The sequence below is a fragment of the Vigna unguiculata genome, chromosome 4, assembly GCF_037176805.1.
Source record: "Vigna unguiculata cultivar grain cowpea cultivar isolate G323 ecotype 2 chromosome 4, ASM3717680v1, whole genome shotgun sequence".
NCBI classification, from domain to species: Eukaryota; Viridiplantae; Streptophyta; class Magnoliopsida; order Fabales; family Fabaceae; genus Vigna; species Vigna unguiculata.
This window is the reverse complement of record NC_140795.1, coordinates 48,617,092-48,633,517: the sequence shown is the minus strand read 5'-3', so window position 1 is coordinate 48,633,517 and position 16,426 is coordinate 48,617,092. Positions and strand designations below refer to the sequence as shown.

General features: G+C 24.8%; 1 protein-coding gene across 1 annotated transcript; it reads left to right on the top strand.

Moving 5' to 3' along the window:
- The first annotated feature begins 1,103 nt into the window (after positions 1-1,103).
- On the top strand, positions 1,104-5,826 carry LOC114181505 (phosphoenolpyruvate/phosphate translocator 2, chloroplastic-like). Its single transcript, XM_028067979.2, has 9 exons — positions 1,104-1,613; positions 1,927-2,049; positions 2,296-2,448; positions 3,575-3,660; positions 4,143-4,227; positions 4,408-4,527; positions 4,640-4,717; positions 5,005-5,134; positions 5,598-5,826. Exons 1-9 carry the CDS (start codon positions 1,281-1,283, stop codon positions 5,672-5,674), a joined length of 1,185 nt encoding a protein of 394 aa, XP_027923780.1. The 5' UTR covers positions 1,104-1,280; the 3' UTR covers positions 5,675-5,826.
- Positions 5,827-16,426: the final 10,600 nt, after the last annotated feature.

Sequence of the window (16,426 nt, the reverse complement as noted above, 5' to 3'; positions counted from 1 at the left end):
TAAAAAAAATTCTTTTTAACCAAAATTATTTTAGACAGCCATGTTGATCAATAATTCGGATAAAAATAATAGTATAAGAGACTGGGTATCAATCTCGTACTCAATAAAATAACAATAAAAAGGTGTTCTGATAAATATAATATCTCTAAGTATGAGATTCTATTATACATAATAATATAATTAAAAAAAAAAGTGACACTCTTTTTCTCTCACATTTTCCATGCTTAATACAAAATTTGACTACAATAAAATATGACTTCTATTAGTACACTTTTGTCCACTAACTGCAATAGCCGTCCCATTCATAAACCCTAACATCAGAATTATATAAACTGTAAAATTCCTGAGAATGTTCTATGAGGAAACTTGAAAACTCTGATCTGAAAATTATAATATATTATTAACTGAAGGTTAAATATGTTTTTGTCTCTTAACTTGTGATGAATCTTGAAATTAGTCAATTTCAAAACTTTAGACTAATTTAGTCATTTATTTTTCGAAATACGTGAATTTAGTTATTTTAATCAAATTTTATTAAGTTTATTTAACATTTCAAACGTATTTCATAATAATATTTGACTTAATATTAAAGTAAAAAAATGTGTCAAATAGTATAAACAACTCAAATATAATCTTGAAATGTATAAAAAATTTCAAATAAATCTAACAAAATTTGATTAAAATAACTAAATTCACATATTTTGAAAGATGAAAAACTATATTTATCAGAAACTTAGAAATTAGAAATGTACTAAAATTTAAAATTAAGTGAAGAGACTAAAAAACGTATTTAACCGTTAATTTAACAGATACTATCTATTACAATCTGATATCTTCATCTGATATAAGATAAGATCAAGTTACTGTGTTAAAATTTACATAAGTTTTTTTATTTTTTGGATAAGAAGTTACTTGATAAGCAACTCTCAAACGAGAAACAGATCTTCAAGTTATTTCTTTCATCTTAGTCTATTCACTAAAAGATCTTTTATATTATTTATAAACTGAAACCGAATCAGTTTACATTCATCTTTGTCTCAAAATTCTAAATTTGAAGTGGCCACTATTGAACACGTTTTCGTGAAATTAGGTATACATTTTCCGATCTGAGAGGCTACCCAATTGGCTATATATAGTAACGTTTGGTGTGTTTCTGCTCTGAGTTTGGAGAAGCAACATTTGCACACCAAAAGTGGTGAATTCTGTTTCAGTTCATGCAACTGTTTGGTCTCCCCATTCTCCTACCCAATTAGCTTCTGTATATTTTCTTGTGAACAAAAATGCAAACCCTTGTGTCTTTATCACACTCTCCTTCAACTCCACACCTTCCAAACTTCACACCAAGGCCAAAGTTCCTTCCTCAACTTCACCACTCCTTCAATGCCTTCTCCTTGCCCCCATCTTCTCCTCTGCACCTCACTGCCACAAAGTCTCCACCTTTCTTCATTTCCTCTCCCAAACTTTCCTCTTTCAGGCTCCTTGCTGCTTCCATCTCCGATGCCAGAAGTGATGAACCAGCCAAAACCAGTGGCTTGGTTAAGACCCTTCAGCTTGGGGCCATGCTTGCCCTTTGGTACCTCTTGAACATCTACTTCAACATCTACAACAAACAGGTTCTTCACCTTCATCCACCATTTTTCAAAAAGACTAAATTTTTGCATACAGAGATCTCTTATGATAAAATTTGGACTACATGGCATGAAAAAACTGGCAAACTATGAACACGTAATGATTTGAAAGCACCTGATAAAAGTTTTATCACGTAGAATATGTAGTATTAACAAGCTCATAGACTTGCAAATAGATGTATAGATTTGAAGTTTTAGACACAGGAGGGTGTCTTTAATTTTTTTTTTCTTCCTTTCTTGAATTTTATTTACACTCTTGATTTTGCTCAATTGCAATGCACTGATGATTGTGTATTAGGTTCTAAAAGTCTATCCATTTCCAGCAACAGTTACAGCATTTCAATTTGGCTTTGTGTCACTGGTGATTAATTTAGTCTGGACTTTCAATCTCCACCCCAGACCCAGCCTCAGAGGTTCACAGGTACTTTGGGAGGTGGAAAAGGGTGCTCCATCAATTTGTGTGGTCAAGATTCTCCGGATTTTTCTGTGCCGATTCTCTGTTAGAGCTTTCAAAATACACCGATGATTATAAAAAATATCTAAAATACCAATATAGTGTATTTTTATTGCTCAACAGAGAATCGCACAATAAAATCCGACAAAGAATCTGGACTTGTTATCGCTATGTTTCAAAGCATTAATTTTATTATCATATCTGTGTTTGCAGCTAGCAACACTCCTTCCACTGGCTCTGGCTCACACATTAGGGAATGTCTTGACCAACATTAGTCTTTGCAAGGTTGCTGTATCTTTCACTCACACAATCAAAGCTATGGAGCCTTTCTTTACCGTTCTTCTTTCTGCCCTTTTCTTGGGTCAGGTAATGTTCAAGTCTTCACTCTGTTTCTCTAGTAAAGTTTGAAATTTTTTTCTTCCTTGAAGCTATGCAAGTTTATAGTGATTTCATGTACTCATGCAGTGAATTAATAATACGTCAGTTAACAAGTGCTTTTAAAGTAAATAGCTTTCAAAATAATCACTTTTTTAGAAAGTAGATGTAATTTTCCTAGCAGAAATAGAAAAACCACTTATTTTTGGAAATAACAATGATATTTTATCTATTAAATTTCAACAACTTTCTCTTACAACATGATGTGTCATCTTCTAAGTGATTTTGAAATATTGAGAATGAAAAAAATGAAAAACTAGTGAACCACTTAAAAACTGCTACTTAAGGTTGTAAGAGAAAATTATCAAAATTTAGTAGTCAAAAAATCATTTTCCATTTAAAAATATGGAGACTAAACAGACATATAAAAAACAAAAAAAAAAATTATTTTATTAAATAAACACTTACTTTATAAAAAATGAACACAAACAAACATGTCAATATTATGTGTTTGAATATATGACCTACCCATCAACCCATTCTCATGGCAAAGTCAATGACTAGTTTGAATTTTACCATAGGCAAACAACAACTGTTGTCAAATGATTCAGTGTTAGGTTTGAGTAGCATTCTAGGTACTACTTAACCAACCCTAATTTGGCAGTTTTTTCTGTTATTTATTGGTTTTTCTTGCATCTTATCTGTTAAGATTCTTTGTTAACCACCCATTTGTGAATGGTAAGGGATAATATCATGATCTTGTTGCTTTCAGGGAAAGTGATTGATATTGGTCACACTTTTAATACTAACCACATCATATTTTCTTTGAATTGCCATGTTCCAATGAAATTTAGAAACTTGTCTCTTTTTTGTCTTATTCATCAATCATCGCTACAAAAAGTCATTTTTATTTTTTTATTTTTTATATGAAGTGAATAAACTTATTTTTATTTTTTATATGACAATAATATCAGGGTATACACATTATTTATTCATATAAATTGTCATCTAATTATATTTTTCATCAGCCATACTAAATCATAAGTATTTGAGCATTTTTCAAATAATGTAATGGTTTTGAGGTTCTTACCTTCAATTTTGACCCTTAAATGAACAGATGCCTACTCTATGGGTGTTTTCTTCCCTTATACCAATAGTTGGAGGAGTGGCATTGGCATCAATGACCGAAGTCTCTTTCAATTGGTAAGTAATCACCACACTAGAACTGTTGCAGATTCTTTGCTGAATAATTCTTGTACCGATCATTTATGATACACAGATACAATACACATATCGGATATGACATACATATGATATGTTGATACACTTATTTTAAAATAATATACAATATGTGATATATGAATATCGAAGAATGTACACAATTCGTAAAATTATGATAAATATATTATTACTATTATGTGAATACAAATTAAAATCAAATGTATTAAATGTTGTCAAACTAAAAAAATTATAAAGTATGTTTATTATAGAAGTATTACTGCTTCATAAATTAGATAAGTATCAGTGGAATATCCTAAAATATTGGATATGAATATGTATCGGATACAGATACGTAACATAAATTGAAGTATGAGTGAATTATAACCGATCACAGTATAATATATCAATATTTTTTGGTGGTGTAGTATTGATTCAAGTGTTTGGCATGTTCTGTCTCTAAACAGGATTGGCTTCATCACTGCTATGGCAGCTAACATTACAAATCAATCAAGGAACGTTTTGAGCAAAAAAATGATGACTAGTGAAGAGGTATGGAATTTCCCCAGATCTGCATAGTGCAAAATCTTTGTTGTTTTTATCACATATTAAAAATGCTACATTTAAATTTCTTAATACCATTTAAGTTTTTTTTTTTTTTTTGAAACTAATTACTCTCTCACATTATTGTGTTGAAAATGAGGCTCATGATTTGAAGCGTGTTCTTGACAGGAAAGTTTGGACATTATCAATCTCTATGGAGTTTTAACAATGATTTCCTTCATCTTGTTGGTTCCATATGCCTTACTTGTGGAGGGTGTCAAGTTTTCTCCTTCATACCTGCAATATGCAGTATGTGTCTACAATTTATTTATTTTTTAAATCATATGCTTCTTCCATTTATTTTTCCCTGATAAGAAAATGAAAAAGAGAAAAATTCAGTATTGTGTTCTTTCCAATGCAGGCAAGCCAAGGGCTGAATGTTAGAGAGTTATGTATGAGATCAATTTTTTCTGCATTCTGCTTCCATGCATACCAACAGGTAAGGCCTTTCAAATATTGTGTTGTTTAATAACTTTAGAAACAAATATTTTAAGAAAAAATTATAATTTGAATCCTATTTTTTTACTTTCATCATTTACTTTTTGACATAACTGAATGTAAGTTATTGATTCTTTTAAATAAAAACTAATGATATACTAATTAATAACTTCCACTAAATCACGTCAGGAAATAAAAGATGAAAATTAAAAAATAGAGTCATAATATCATTATTTTATTTTAAAAACACCAAAAGTGTTGGAGCTAAATAAGTGCGATTGATGGCAGGTTTCATATATGATATTGGAGATGGTGTCACCTGTGACACACTCAGTTGCAAACAGTGTGAAGCGTGTGGTTATCATTGTTTCTTCCGTCATCTTCTTCCAAACTCCTGTCTCTCCTGTTAATGCACTTGGTAAGTCTCCAATGGCCATAACATTCAAAACACATGCATGTGGACCAAAATGGGTACCACTTGGTAGGTTTGTGACTAGGAACGCACCTTAATATTGAATCTAAGTTTAATGTCGAGTAAAAATAAAAAAATTGAACATCATATAAAAATGAAGACCTATAAATTTACTATCTTAAATTTTTTTAACGTTTTAATTTAAAAGTGGTATCAATCTCTCATGTGTGGGTTGGACTTATGTCTCATTGGTCATGTATCTTTTTAATTATATATACTTTAAACTATTTTTTTATTTTAATATATTTTATATATTTGACATCTCTAAAAAGTTTTATATATTTATATTAAAATTTGGTATTTCTAAAATATTTGTTAAAAATTCGTCATTATTTGTGAAAATATTTGATGAAGATCCGTCACTATTTGTGATGACTTTTTTTTTCGTGTGGTGTGCATGTGAGAACAGGAACTGCCATAGCTCTATTGGGAGTTTTCTTGTACTCGAGGGCAAAGAGGATGAAGCCGGTGCAAAAGACAAACTGAGGCACGATAACCCTTCCAAAGTAAATATTGTAGACACATGACAACAATTGATTTTTTTTTTTCTTTTTTTTTCTTTTCTTGGTACCACTATTATAAATTGAAACTGAATTTTAGTAAATAATAATACAGGAGTTCAATTGGTGCCCCTATAACTTCTATTATTAAATATTTAACATAGTGTTACCGAGAGTTTAATGTTTATGTATTATTGGTATTAATATATTTAACTTTTCAACCACACATAAATAATTGTTCTTTTTTCCGGACCAAATATTTAAAGAGGTGGAATCTTCAATAAAATTGATTGTGTGTGTATGTATGTAAGAAGTTGAATAACTTTTTTAAGTTTTAATTTCTTATTATTTTTTTTTTATGAAGATGAACAAATTTTTACAATTTTAAAGATAAAAATTAGAGAGAAGCTCGAGTTTATATTTGGAGTTCAAGACTCACTATTATGATGTTCTTTATACTAATAAATTTTTATTAAATTTTAGGAGATAAATAAGAAAGATAATGTACTAATGAATTATGAACAAATTTATATAAAATATTAAAATATTAAGTTCCAAAATATTTACGTAGAATTTTCTATAACATTATCAAAACAATTTAAGACTAAGGTTGATCACTTATTCATGCCTAATTAATGATGACTTTTGGAGATAACTTAATGCATATTTATTCAATTATGCTTTTCGAAATAACTCTTTTCATGTTATTTAAATTCAGCATTGCTAATTGATTTGTTATTCATGTTCGTGTAGTCAAATAATAGCCACTATTTAATACTTTTTTAAGTAGTTATTGTTCATTTCTTAGTTGTTCCCACTATTCAAGAAGATAACAATAAGAATATAAACTAATATTGAAAAACAAAAATGACTTACGATCACTATTAAAGAAGATATTTAATACTAACCTTACATAAACTTTACAAACTATTTGTTAAGATAAAAGATATAAATAAAATAAAATAATTATTTATTATTACGATGGGGATTGTTCTTCAAAAGCAATAACAAAAATATAGATATTCATTTTTCGTTCCATATAATCAAGAATTTGGAGGCGAGCTTTGTGTACAATTTCAACGTAAATTAAAAATATAAAAATTGTTTAAAAATATTAACACAAGATATTATTCAGAAAGATAACAACAAGGTTTTGAGTCACGTACATGTTTATATTAAATGCGAACTTTCATAAAGATGAATCTATTTATTAAATGTGTTAATGAATCAATCACAATATAAGAAAATGTCTCATTAATTATTAGTTTTAATAATAACAAGTTGTTAATAATTTATATACTAATTTATAAAATAAAAAAATATTAATTATTAAAATAATTATTATTATAAACAAAAAATTATAATTAATTACTAAATTGATATAATTAACTAAATACTAATTTAAAAATTAATTTAAAAACTCATTTTGTATAACAAAAATTTATAACTAATGTTTAATGAAATGTTTAATGACTAATCTCTTTTGATAATTAAATTTTAGAAATCAATTTAAAAATTAATTATAATTTTTTATTCGTAATCATATCTATTTTAATAAAATTTAATTTTTTATTTTATAAATTAGTATATAAATTATGAGACATATTCTTGTAATAATATAAGTATTAATCGAGTCGGTTAATCTAATATAAGTTAAAAATTATACATCACTACTTGCTAAGACACCTGATATCTCATATTTATAACCATAAATTCATATTCCAAATTTAGAAATGATAACGATGTATCTAATATAAAAGAATTTTTTAATATCATAACAAGACAAATCCATAAACAATAAATAATCAAAATATCCCATTTTAGGAGAGCATCATAACAAGACAAATTCACGAAAATTAATTAAAAAACGACGCTTTCATAAAAAAATAAATAAATAAAGCAAAAATAAATGAACTCACATATAGATCGGGTCATCCATTTTTTTTTTCAGGAGCATGCATGATCGATTGAATTATTAGCTTATGAGTCATTTAACCACAAACAAATAATGGAGTATAGATTTTTTACTGATTTTCTGATATTCTCATCTGTTGAATATTAAAAATACACTGTGTTAATATTTTAAATATCTTTTTAATACATTTTAAAACGTTAAAATTAGTGGTAATCAATATATTATGAAAATACAGAGTAAAGGATCAGCACACAAAAACTCAACCGGGAATCCAAATTCATTTTTTTTGGTATTGTCATCTGCTGAATATTAGAAATACATTGTGTTGATATTTTAAATATCTTTTTAATATATTTTAAAACATCAAAATTAATGCTAATCGGTATATTATAAAAATACACAATAGAAAAACAACAACAACAAAAAAAAACCCAAAGAATCCAAATTCCAAACAATGCCAATACCAGCTCACTCCAATTAATGCTAAAAATAAGTTAAACACAAATAACTTATTTCAACATAAACAACCATGCTATAAAGTTGATACTATTAGTTTCTGCTTTATAAAATAATGAAAAATATTAAAAAAAATTAATCAATTTTAATGATTTATATATATATAAGGGTCTAAACTATTTACACAAAATATGTTTTTAATTCTTAGATTATAAAATAATATTTTAATTCTAAATCAAAATTATTTAATTCTTGTAAAAGTAATATAAAATGTTTCCCCAACTTTAACATGTAAATGTTATATTATAATTTATTGTAAAACTTTGTCAGTCACGTGAAAAATAGTATACATATCATATGTTGCAAAGAATATTTTATACGAATTTTATAAAGTATAAGACTAGATACTTCATAATTTAGTTCGAAGAAGAAACATAAATTTTTATAATAGTTTGGTAAAAAGATATATTATTTAACCTAAAATATTTAAGCATGAGTAAAATGTTTTATATAAAATAAAAATAAATGAAATAAGAATTATATATGTATATTAAATTTTGAGTAGAAGTTGATGTTTTGATATTGGGTTAAATATGTTTTTCGTCCCTTAACTTTTAGCGAATTTTGGAATTCGTTCATTTCAAAACTTTGGATCAATTTAGTCATTCATTTTTGAAATACGTGGATTTATTGATTTTAATCAAATTTTATTATGTTTATTTAATGTTTCCTATACATCTCGGGATTGTATTTGAGTTATTTATACCGTTTGACACATTTTTGTTTTAATGTTAAGTCAAATACTATTATGAAACGCGCTTAAAATAATGTCAAATAAATTTAACAAAATTTGATTAAAATGACTAAATTTACGTATTTCGAAAGATAAATGACTAAATTGGTCTAAAATTTTGAAATAAACTAATTTCAAAATTTACGAAAAGTTAAAGGACAAAAATGTATTTAACCCTTGATATTTTATGAGTAGATGTTAAGTGTTTTGGTATATCTCTAGAATAAACCTAATAAGAAATGTGAGTATTTTTAGAAAACGTGAAGGTAGTGGTGGTAGTTGTTTGGTGAGTTATGTTGTGTTGTGGGCGTGTGTTAAGACACTTGCTAAGGCTATAATGGCCTCCATAATGGTATGTGTCCCACAAATGTTGTGGTGCATGTGGTGTCTGCATGTGACCACACAAATTATTGTTGGAGTTTTTCTGTACTCTAGGGCATGTTCGGGAACACTAACCCTTCCAAAAGGACACACTTAGAAAAAGGGAAAAAGTAAGTATTGTGGCCCCCACGATAATCATAATAATCTTGATTGTTTCAGACTAAATTTTAATAAGAATAGATTCTTTGTGAGATTTTGTTTAACTGTTCTTTTATTGTATTTTTGTAATATACTAATTATTATTAATTTTAATATTTTAAAATATATTGAAAAGATATTTAAAATGTCAATATAGTGTATTTTTAATGTTCAGTATTTTTAATGTTCAGTAAAGAATAATATAAATAAAATTAATAGAGGATATGAACTCAAACTTTAATAAATAATAATACACGACTTTAATAAATAGTATAGATGTGGTGTACTGCAGTAAATCACATCTTCAATCAATCATAAATTTTCTAATTTAATGTTAGATCAAAAATAAAATCAATTTAGTAATTTTTTTGTTTGGATCTGTTGTTTTATTTGCTATTAGATTATCATTATTAATGTTTAATTTCATGTTTGTAATTTGTATATTTTAGTGTAATAAAAAGCATGTTGAGAATCTTTCATCGATTATTAATAAAGTCACATTTATAATATAAAATGAGTGTAATAATTACCAAATTTGAAAGGTTTAGTTTTAATTAAAAATCATTTCTTAATAATTATTATTTTTTTATATATGTATTTAGGAGAAAAACTTGGTGTTAACAAAAAGGGGAAGGTTCCCCAAATTTGTTATATTTGTATAAATTTATATATAATTTAAATTATTTTTTTAATTTAACATATCTATAATATATTTTATATATTTCACATTTTCAAAACATTTTATATATTTATATAAATATTTTGACACCCTAATTTGTTTTAAGATCTTCCACTAATATTTTATTGATATTAAGTATGGTATTAGAAATTATGTTGTATGAAAGGGTATGAATTTTGAAAGGTTTAATTAAAGTTTAAGAATATAGAAAATTTTGTCTATTTCTAAGTGAATTCTTAATATTTAAATTATTTTTTTCCTTTTAGATATTTTGTTGCTTGATTTTTGTTGTTAATTAAATAATGTGACTGTTGTTTTTATTTTTATTTTTACTCCAATTTATTGATCAACTTACTCTTTCGTTCTTCTATATCCTCCAATTCTAATTTGTTCTTTCTTTCTCAAAAAACAAGTTAAGCAGGAATTACAAAAGATGGATATAACAATGATTTTAGATGAATTAAAGACGAGAAGATGGAGATGACAATGATTTATTCTGTTAAGGAAAAAATCAAATATGAAAACGAAAAATATTTTAAACATTTAATAGAATGAAATTTTTATTAGAAATTTAATTAAAAATACATAAATGTATAAATATTTAAAATTTAATTAAACTATTTTCAGAATGGATGTTATTATAAAAATTAATATATTTATGATTACGCAAAAAAGGTGTAAAAACTGCTTTACACATTGTTAATTGTTAGTTTATTTTGTTCATATATATAAAAGTTATTAGCAAACTAGTGTATTATTTATTCATCTATATAAACACGTGGTTGAATATATAAATAGTTTAGAAAAAACAAAATTGATCGGAAAACCTTATAGTAGGACAAAATAATAGGAATAATAAATAAAATAAAAATTCTATTTTGGTAGATTTGATTTTGAAACTTTTGATTAAATTGAAACGGTTCTATACCGGTTATTCTTGTTGGGTTTTAAGTTTAGGAGTATGACCCATGACAAATGATAGCGTGGGCCTCTTAGGCCCAATAGAAATAAAAATAAATGGTTAAATAATTTTATTGGGTTAGTATAAATATTACGAATCTTCATACTCTAAAAAATTTAAACCAGAACTCGTTTTTTTCTTACATTTCGTAGTTAAAATCATGATTAATTTTTTTTTTTTTGGAGTGTAGGGAGACAATTACGAATGTTAAAATATTAAGATAAAATTTAAAATATTAATTACTTTTATTCAATTTTTAAATATTATAAGATGAAATTGGTAGGGTTATTATTTATTTTTTTGTTGTAAATGTATGAGTTTCCACTTTTAAGGTATCAATGAAAAATTATATAATGGTAATTTTATAGTTGGAAAAGATTTAGATATCTAACAACAATATATTTAACTATAACTATAATTATCAACCTTCATGTCATCTTTAAAATTAAGTTTAACTCAATATAAATGATTGATCTATAAAAAATAAAATTATGTCCTATTTATATATTTAAGTTTCTTAAACTCATAGTGGATATGAGTTTGTAAAATTATCTATAAATTAAAATTAAAAGTTTGACTTGATTAATTTTCTTTTTGTCTCGTTATTAATTTAATTAACTTAATTTAGTTTCATTATTAATTTACAAGTTCAATTAAATTCATCATTTTTTTTAAATAATGTGACTATTTTTTATACTTGATAATTTACCACGGGTGGATTTGCTATAAACATAATAAAACATTACAAGAAAATCCTGGTTAACAACCAATATCGATGACAAATAATTGTTAATCACTATAGTGATCAATTTAAATATCAATTTATAAAAAAAAAATTATTGATTACTAACATAATTTCTGAATAAAAAATTATAATTAATATATAAATTGGTCTCAAAAATCTAGTAATCAAGCAAAAAAATTAGTTTATAAATTGGTCACCTAATTAAATTATAATTAAAATTATTTTTTATATTTTTTTCGTGTGATAAAAGACTATTTTAAATAATTAAAAAAAAATCATAAACAATAATGTAAAATTATTAGAAGAAAAATAGTACTGATCGTTACAAGTTTAAATAAAAGATATAACATATATGAAGACAATGTATTCTTTTGTATATAAATATTAGTAGTAGAAAAGAGACTTTATGTCTATTTTAAGAAGAAAAATAACATTATAGTAACAGTGGTTATATAAAACAAAGTGGTACTTCTTTTGAATAATTTATTTTTATTTTGTAATTTAAAATATAATTAAGAGTAAAACAAAAATGTTAATTTGTATTCCTTTTTTATATATTGTTCTAGTTTTTCTTTAATTTTTAAATACAATTAAGAATAAGATATAAATAAAAACTTTCTAGATTTACAATAGGATTTACTTGAGCATATTTTTTTAATTATACCATGAGTTAAAAGTTATCTTTTATATTAATTTTAATTTTATTTGTTTATATATTTAATATGTAATCTATAATTTGAATAACGATAATATTAAAACAAACATATGAATTACATATTTGTGTGAATGAGAAAAAAAAGAGAGTAGCTATATTATGAAATATTCATGTTTGAAGTTATTTTTAATGGATTATCTTCATTATTGTTTTCTCTATTATTGCATACAAAATACAATGATAATTTTATAATTAAAAAACTAAAGATAATAAAAGTATATAAAAAGGAAATAGGAGTATCACATGGCTATATTATTATTCATTAATAATTGAGTATTCTGAATACCAACATAAACAATAGCAGCTAAAATACAAATATTTTTTGTAATTTTGGAAATGAGACAAGGTCAATTTTGGAAATGTGGTCCTGTTTGAGACTCATATCACATTTTGTTTTTATTTTCTTAACTTTAACACAGTGACTCAAAAGTGGTCCACTTGTAGCATTCTTTTATTTTCTGCAATTAAATTAATTTATGAGGTTGTGGAAAAATATTTTTTTTTCTGGCAAAACTACATTTAAAAAAACATAAAATAAAAAATTATTAAAAAAATTAATTAGATTTTTTAACCAAAATTAATCATAGACAGAAATAATATATACATGCTAGATATAACAGTATATTAAATAATTTATGAGGTTGTGGGCATTTGCATTATGATACACCAGTTTTATTTTATTTTTTATTTTATTTTCTTATTTATTAAAATAAATCCCTTCCCACCTTTTTTTTTGTATTAATTTTCATTTCTTAGAAAATAAGTTGTTTATTTACTCGCATTGGGTTAATTTTGGGTCAATAATTTACTGAAATAAACATACGAAGTTGATGAGAATTTAGAAATGAAATATGAGATTTTCGAGACAAGAAAGTAATTTTTTCTTTAACAATAAATGGACTGAAAAAAAAAGAATATATGTTTTGACTCAGTTTATTTTTTGAGAAAAGCTTTCTAAAAAGTTTTTTAAGAAGTAATGTTCTATGAAATTGAAGCAAAACACGAAAAGTAATGAATAAGCAATATTTTATTGATATTTAATTTTTTATCTTTCCACAAATAAGCACAATGTACTCTTATTTTATCTTAATTAACACTTAATATTTTAATAGATCTGTCCCTTAACTGCAAGTTAAGTTGCGGTTAATAATTGAAGAATAAATTTACACCACTGATTTAAATTTAAGTTGAATGTTATCCTGAATATTGTGTCTAAAATATTTTTATATGAAATAAAAGATAAAAAATTAATGAAAAAACAGAAAATTAATTAACTAAAGACACGAAAAAAAAATAAAGAAAGAAAGAAACTAATATCTACTGAGAAAGTTTCTTTAACATTATATTTAATGTAATTTTTATTTCAGTTAGAAAATTAAGACGAGTTTAACTTAAATTTAAGATTTTTTTTTTATAATTTTTAAGTCAAAAGTGAATTTTGATTTTAATTGATTCTGATATTTTTTTTTTAAATTACCAAATATATTGATTTAGTGTGATTAAGATGTTTCAATTGAGAGAGTTACTTGACCTGTGTTCTCCATTATTCCTTTTGTCACCCTCCCATAAAAATGAAAAGATTACTTCATTTGTATTCAAATTCTGCTACAAATGCTTACATTCTTCTGGAAAAACAAATGTTCATTTCTTTTTTCTAGAAAGTAAGAAAAATTTGCCTTATGAAATGCATCTTAATTTTATTTTTCTCATGCTTGTGGATTATATTTAAAAGTATTTCTTTTAATCTTTGATCAAGAAAAAGATATCATAATAAATGCAAGTCATTAAAATCTTTATAATGTTTGTAGAGTATGTTCTACACACATTTGAGGGAATTAAATATACTTTTATATCTTTACAATATTATTTGGTCTGAATTGAAGGTTGACTAAGTCGATTTGGTCTCAATGTTAATGAGTTGGTCCTGATCGAAGGTCGATAGAGTTCGTATCAATCGAAAGTCGATCAAGTTGACGCCAGTTGAAAGTGGATCGAGTTGACCTCAATTGATGATCGACTCAAGTTTACCCTAATCAAAGGTTGGTTGAGTCTGTCCCAACCAAAAGTCATCCCAAGTCTACATAAAGTGAAGGTTGACCTAAATTAATTTTGACCGAAAGGATCCAAATTACTACCGACCAAAAGTCGGCCCGGTCCATATCTAATTAAACATTATATCAATCTCACCAAATTTAATCTACTTTACAAAAATGGATTCGATTTAAATTTAATCTAATTAAATTAAATTGAAAAGATTCAAATATAATTAATCTAGTTAAACTTAAATTATAAATTCAATCAATTTATTAGATCATAATTAAATCTAGAATGGATTTTGGAAAAACCATTATATCAAACCTTAATAAACACTAATATATATATATATATATATATATATATATATATATATATATATAAATATAAAATTAATTAATTAATATTTTTTAAGAATAAAATTAAAATGAACATATTCTATATCCCTACGTACTTATATTTTCTTTTTTTTCTTTCTTAAGATATCATTCATCTTAATTTGGTCATCATTTGGTTATCATGATATTTGAGAATAATTCAAATGTTAACCATCTAAACATTATATTAAATAATGTTAATCGTTGAAAATTCAAATCAAAATTTAAATAAAAATATAAAGTTAAGCATATTATAAAATTAAAATATACATAAATTTCTTTTTAAAATTTTGGGTCAAAAATAATATCAATTTTCTATCTGGGTTGAATTTATTGGTAATAAATCTCCATACTGAATTTCTCCTCAAAAGATTCTGATTCTGATAATAAACTTATACTAATAGAATATGAATCAAGAATCCTAGATGTAAAGATTCATTATAAAAAAAATTCTTTTTAACCAAAATTATTTTAGACAGCCATGTTGATCAATAATTCGGATAAAAATAATAGTATAAGAGACTGGGTATCAATCTCGTACTCAATAAAATAACAATAAAAAGGTGTTCTGATAAATATAATATCTCTAAGTATGAGATTCTATTATACATAATAATATAATTAAAAAAAAAAGTGACACTCTTTTTCTCTCACATTTTCCATGCTTAATACAAAATTTGACTACAATAAAATATGACTTCTATTAGTACACTTTTGTCCACTAACTGCAATAGCCGTCCCATTCATAAACCCTAACATCAGAATTATATAAACTGTAAAATTCCTGAGAATGTTCTATGAGGAAACTTGAAAACTCTGATCTGAAAATTATAATATATTATTAACTGAAGGTTAAATATGTTTTTGTCTCTTAACTTGTGATGAATCTTGAAATTAGTCAATTTCAAAACTTTAGACTAATTTAGTCATTTATTTTTCGAAATACGTGAATTTAGTTATTTTAATCAAATTTTATTAAGTTTATTTAACATTTCAAACGTATTTCATAATAATATTTGACTTAATATTAAAGTAAAAAAATGTGTCAAATAGTATAAACAACTCAAATATAATCTTGAAATGTATAAAAAATTTCAAATAAATCTAACAAAATTTGATTAAAATAACTAAATTCACATATTTTGAAAGATGAAAAACTATATTTATCAGAAACTTAGAAATTAGAAATGTACTAAAATTTAAAATTAAGTGAAGAGACTAAAAAACGTATTTAACCGTTAATTTAACAGATACTATCTATTACAATCTGATATCTTCATCTGATATAAGATAAGATCAAGTTACTGTGTTAAAATTTACATAAGTTTTTTTATTTTTTGGATAAGAAGTTACTTGATAAGCAACTCTCAAACGAGAAACAGATCTTCAAGTTATTTCTTTCATCTTAGTCTATTCACTAAAAGATCTTTTATATTATTTATAAACTGAAACCGAATCAGTTTACATTCATCTTTGTCTCAAAATTCTAAATTTGAAGTGGCCACTATTGAACACGTTTTCGTGAAATTAGGTATACATTTTCC

Coding starts and splice junctions, on each gene's coding strand:
- LOC114181505 (XM_028067979.2), top strand. CDS start 1,281: ATGCAAACCCTTGTGTCTTTATCACACTCTCCTTCAACTCCACACCTT. Junction 2,449..3,574: donor CTGCCCTTTTCTTGGGTCAG/GTAATGTTCAAG, acceptor TTAAATGAACAG/ATGCCTACTCTATGGGTGTT. Junction 5,135..5,597: donor CTCTCCTGTTAATGCACTTG/GTAAGTCTCCAA, acceptor ATGTGAGAACAG/GAACTGCCATAGCTCTATTG.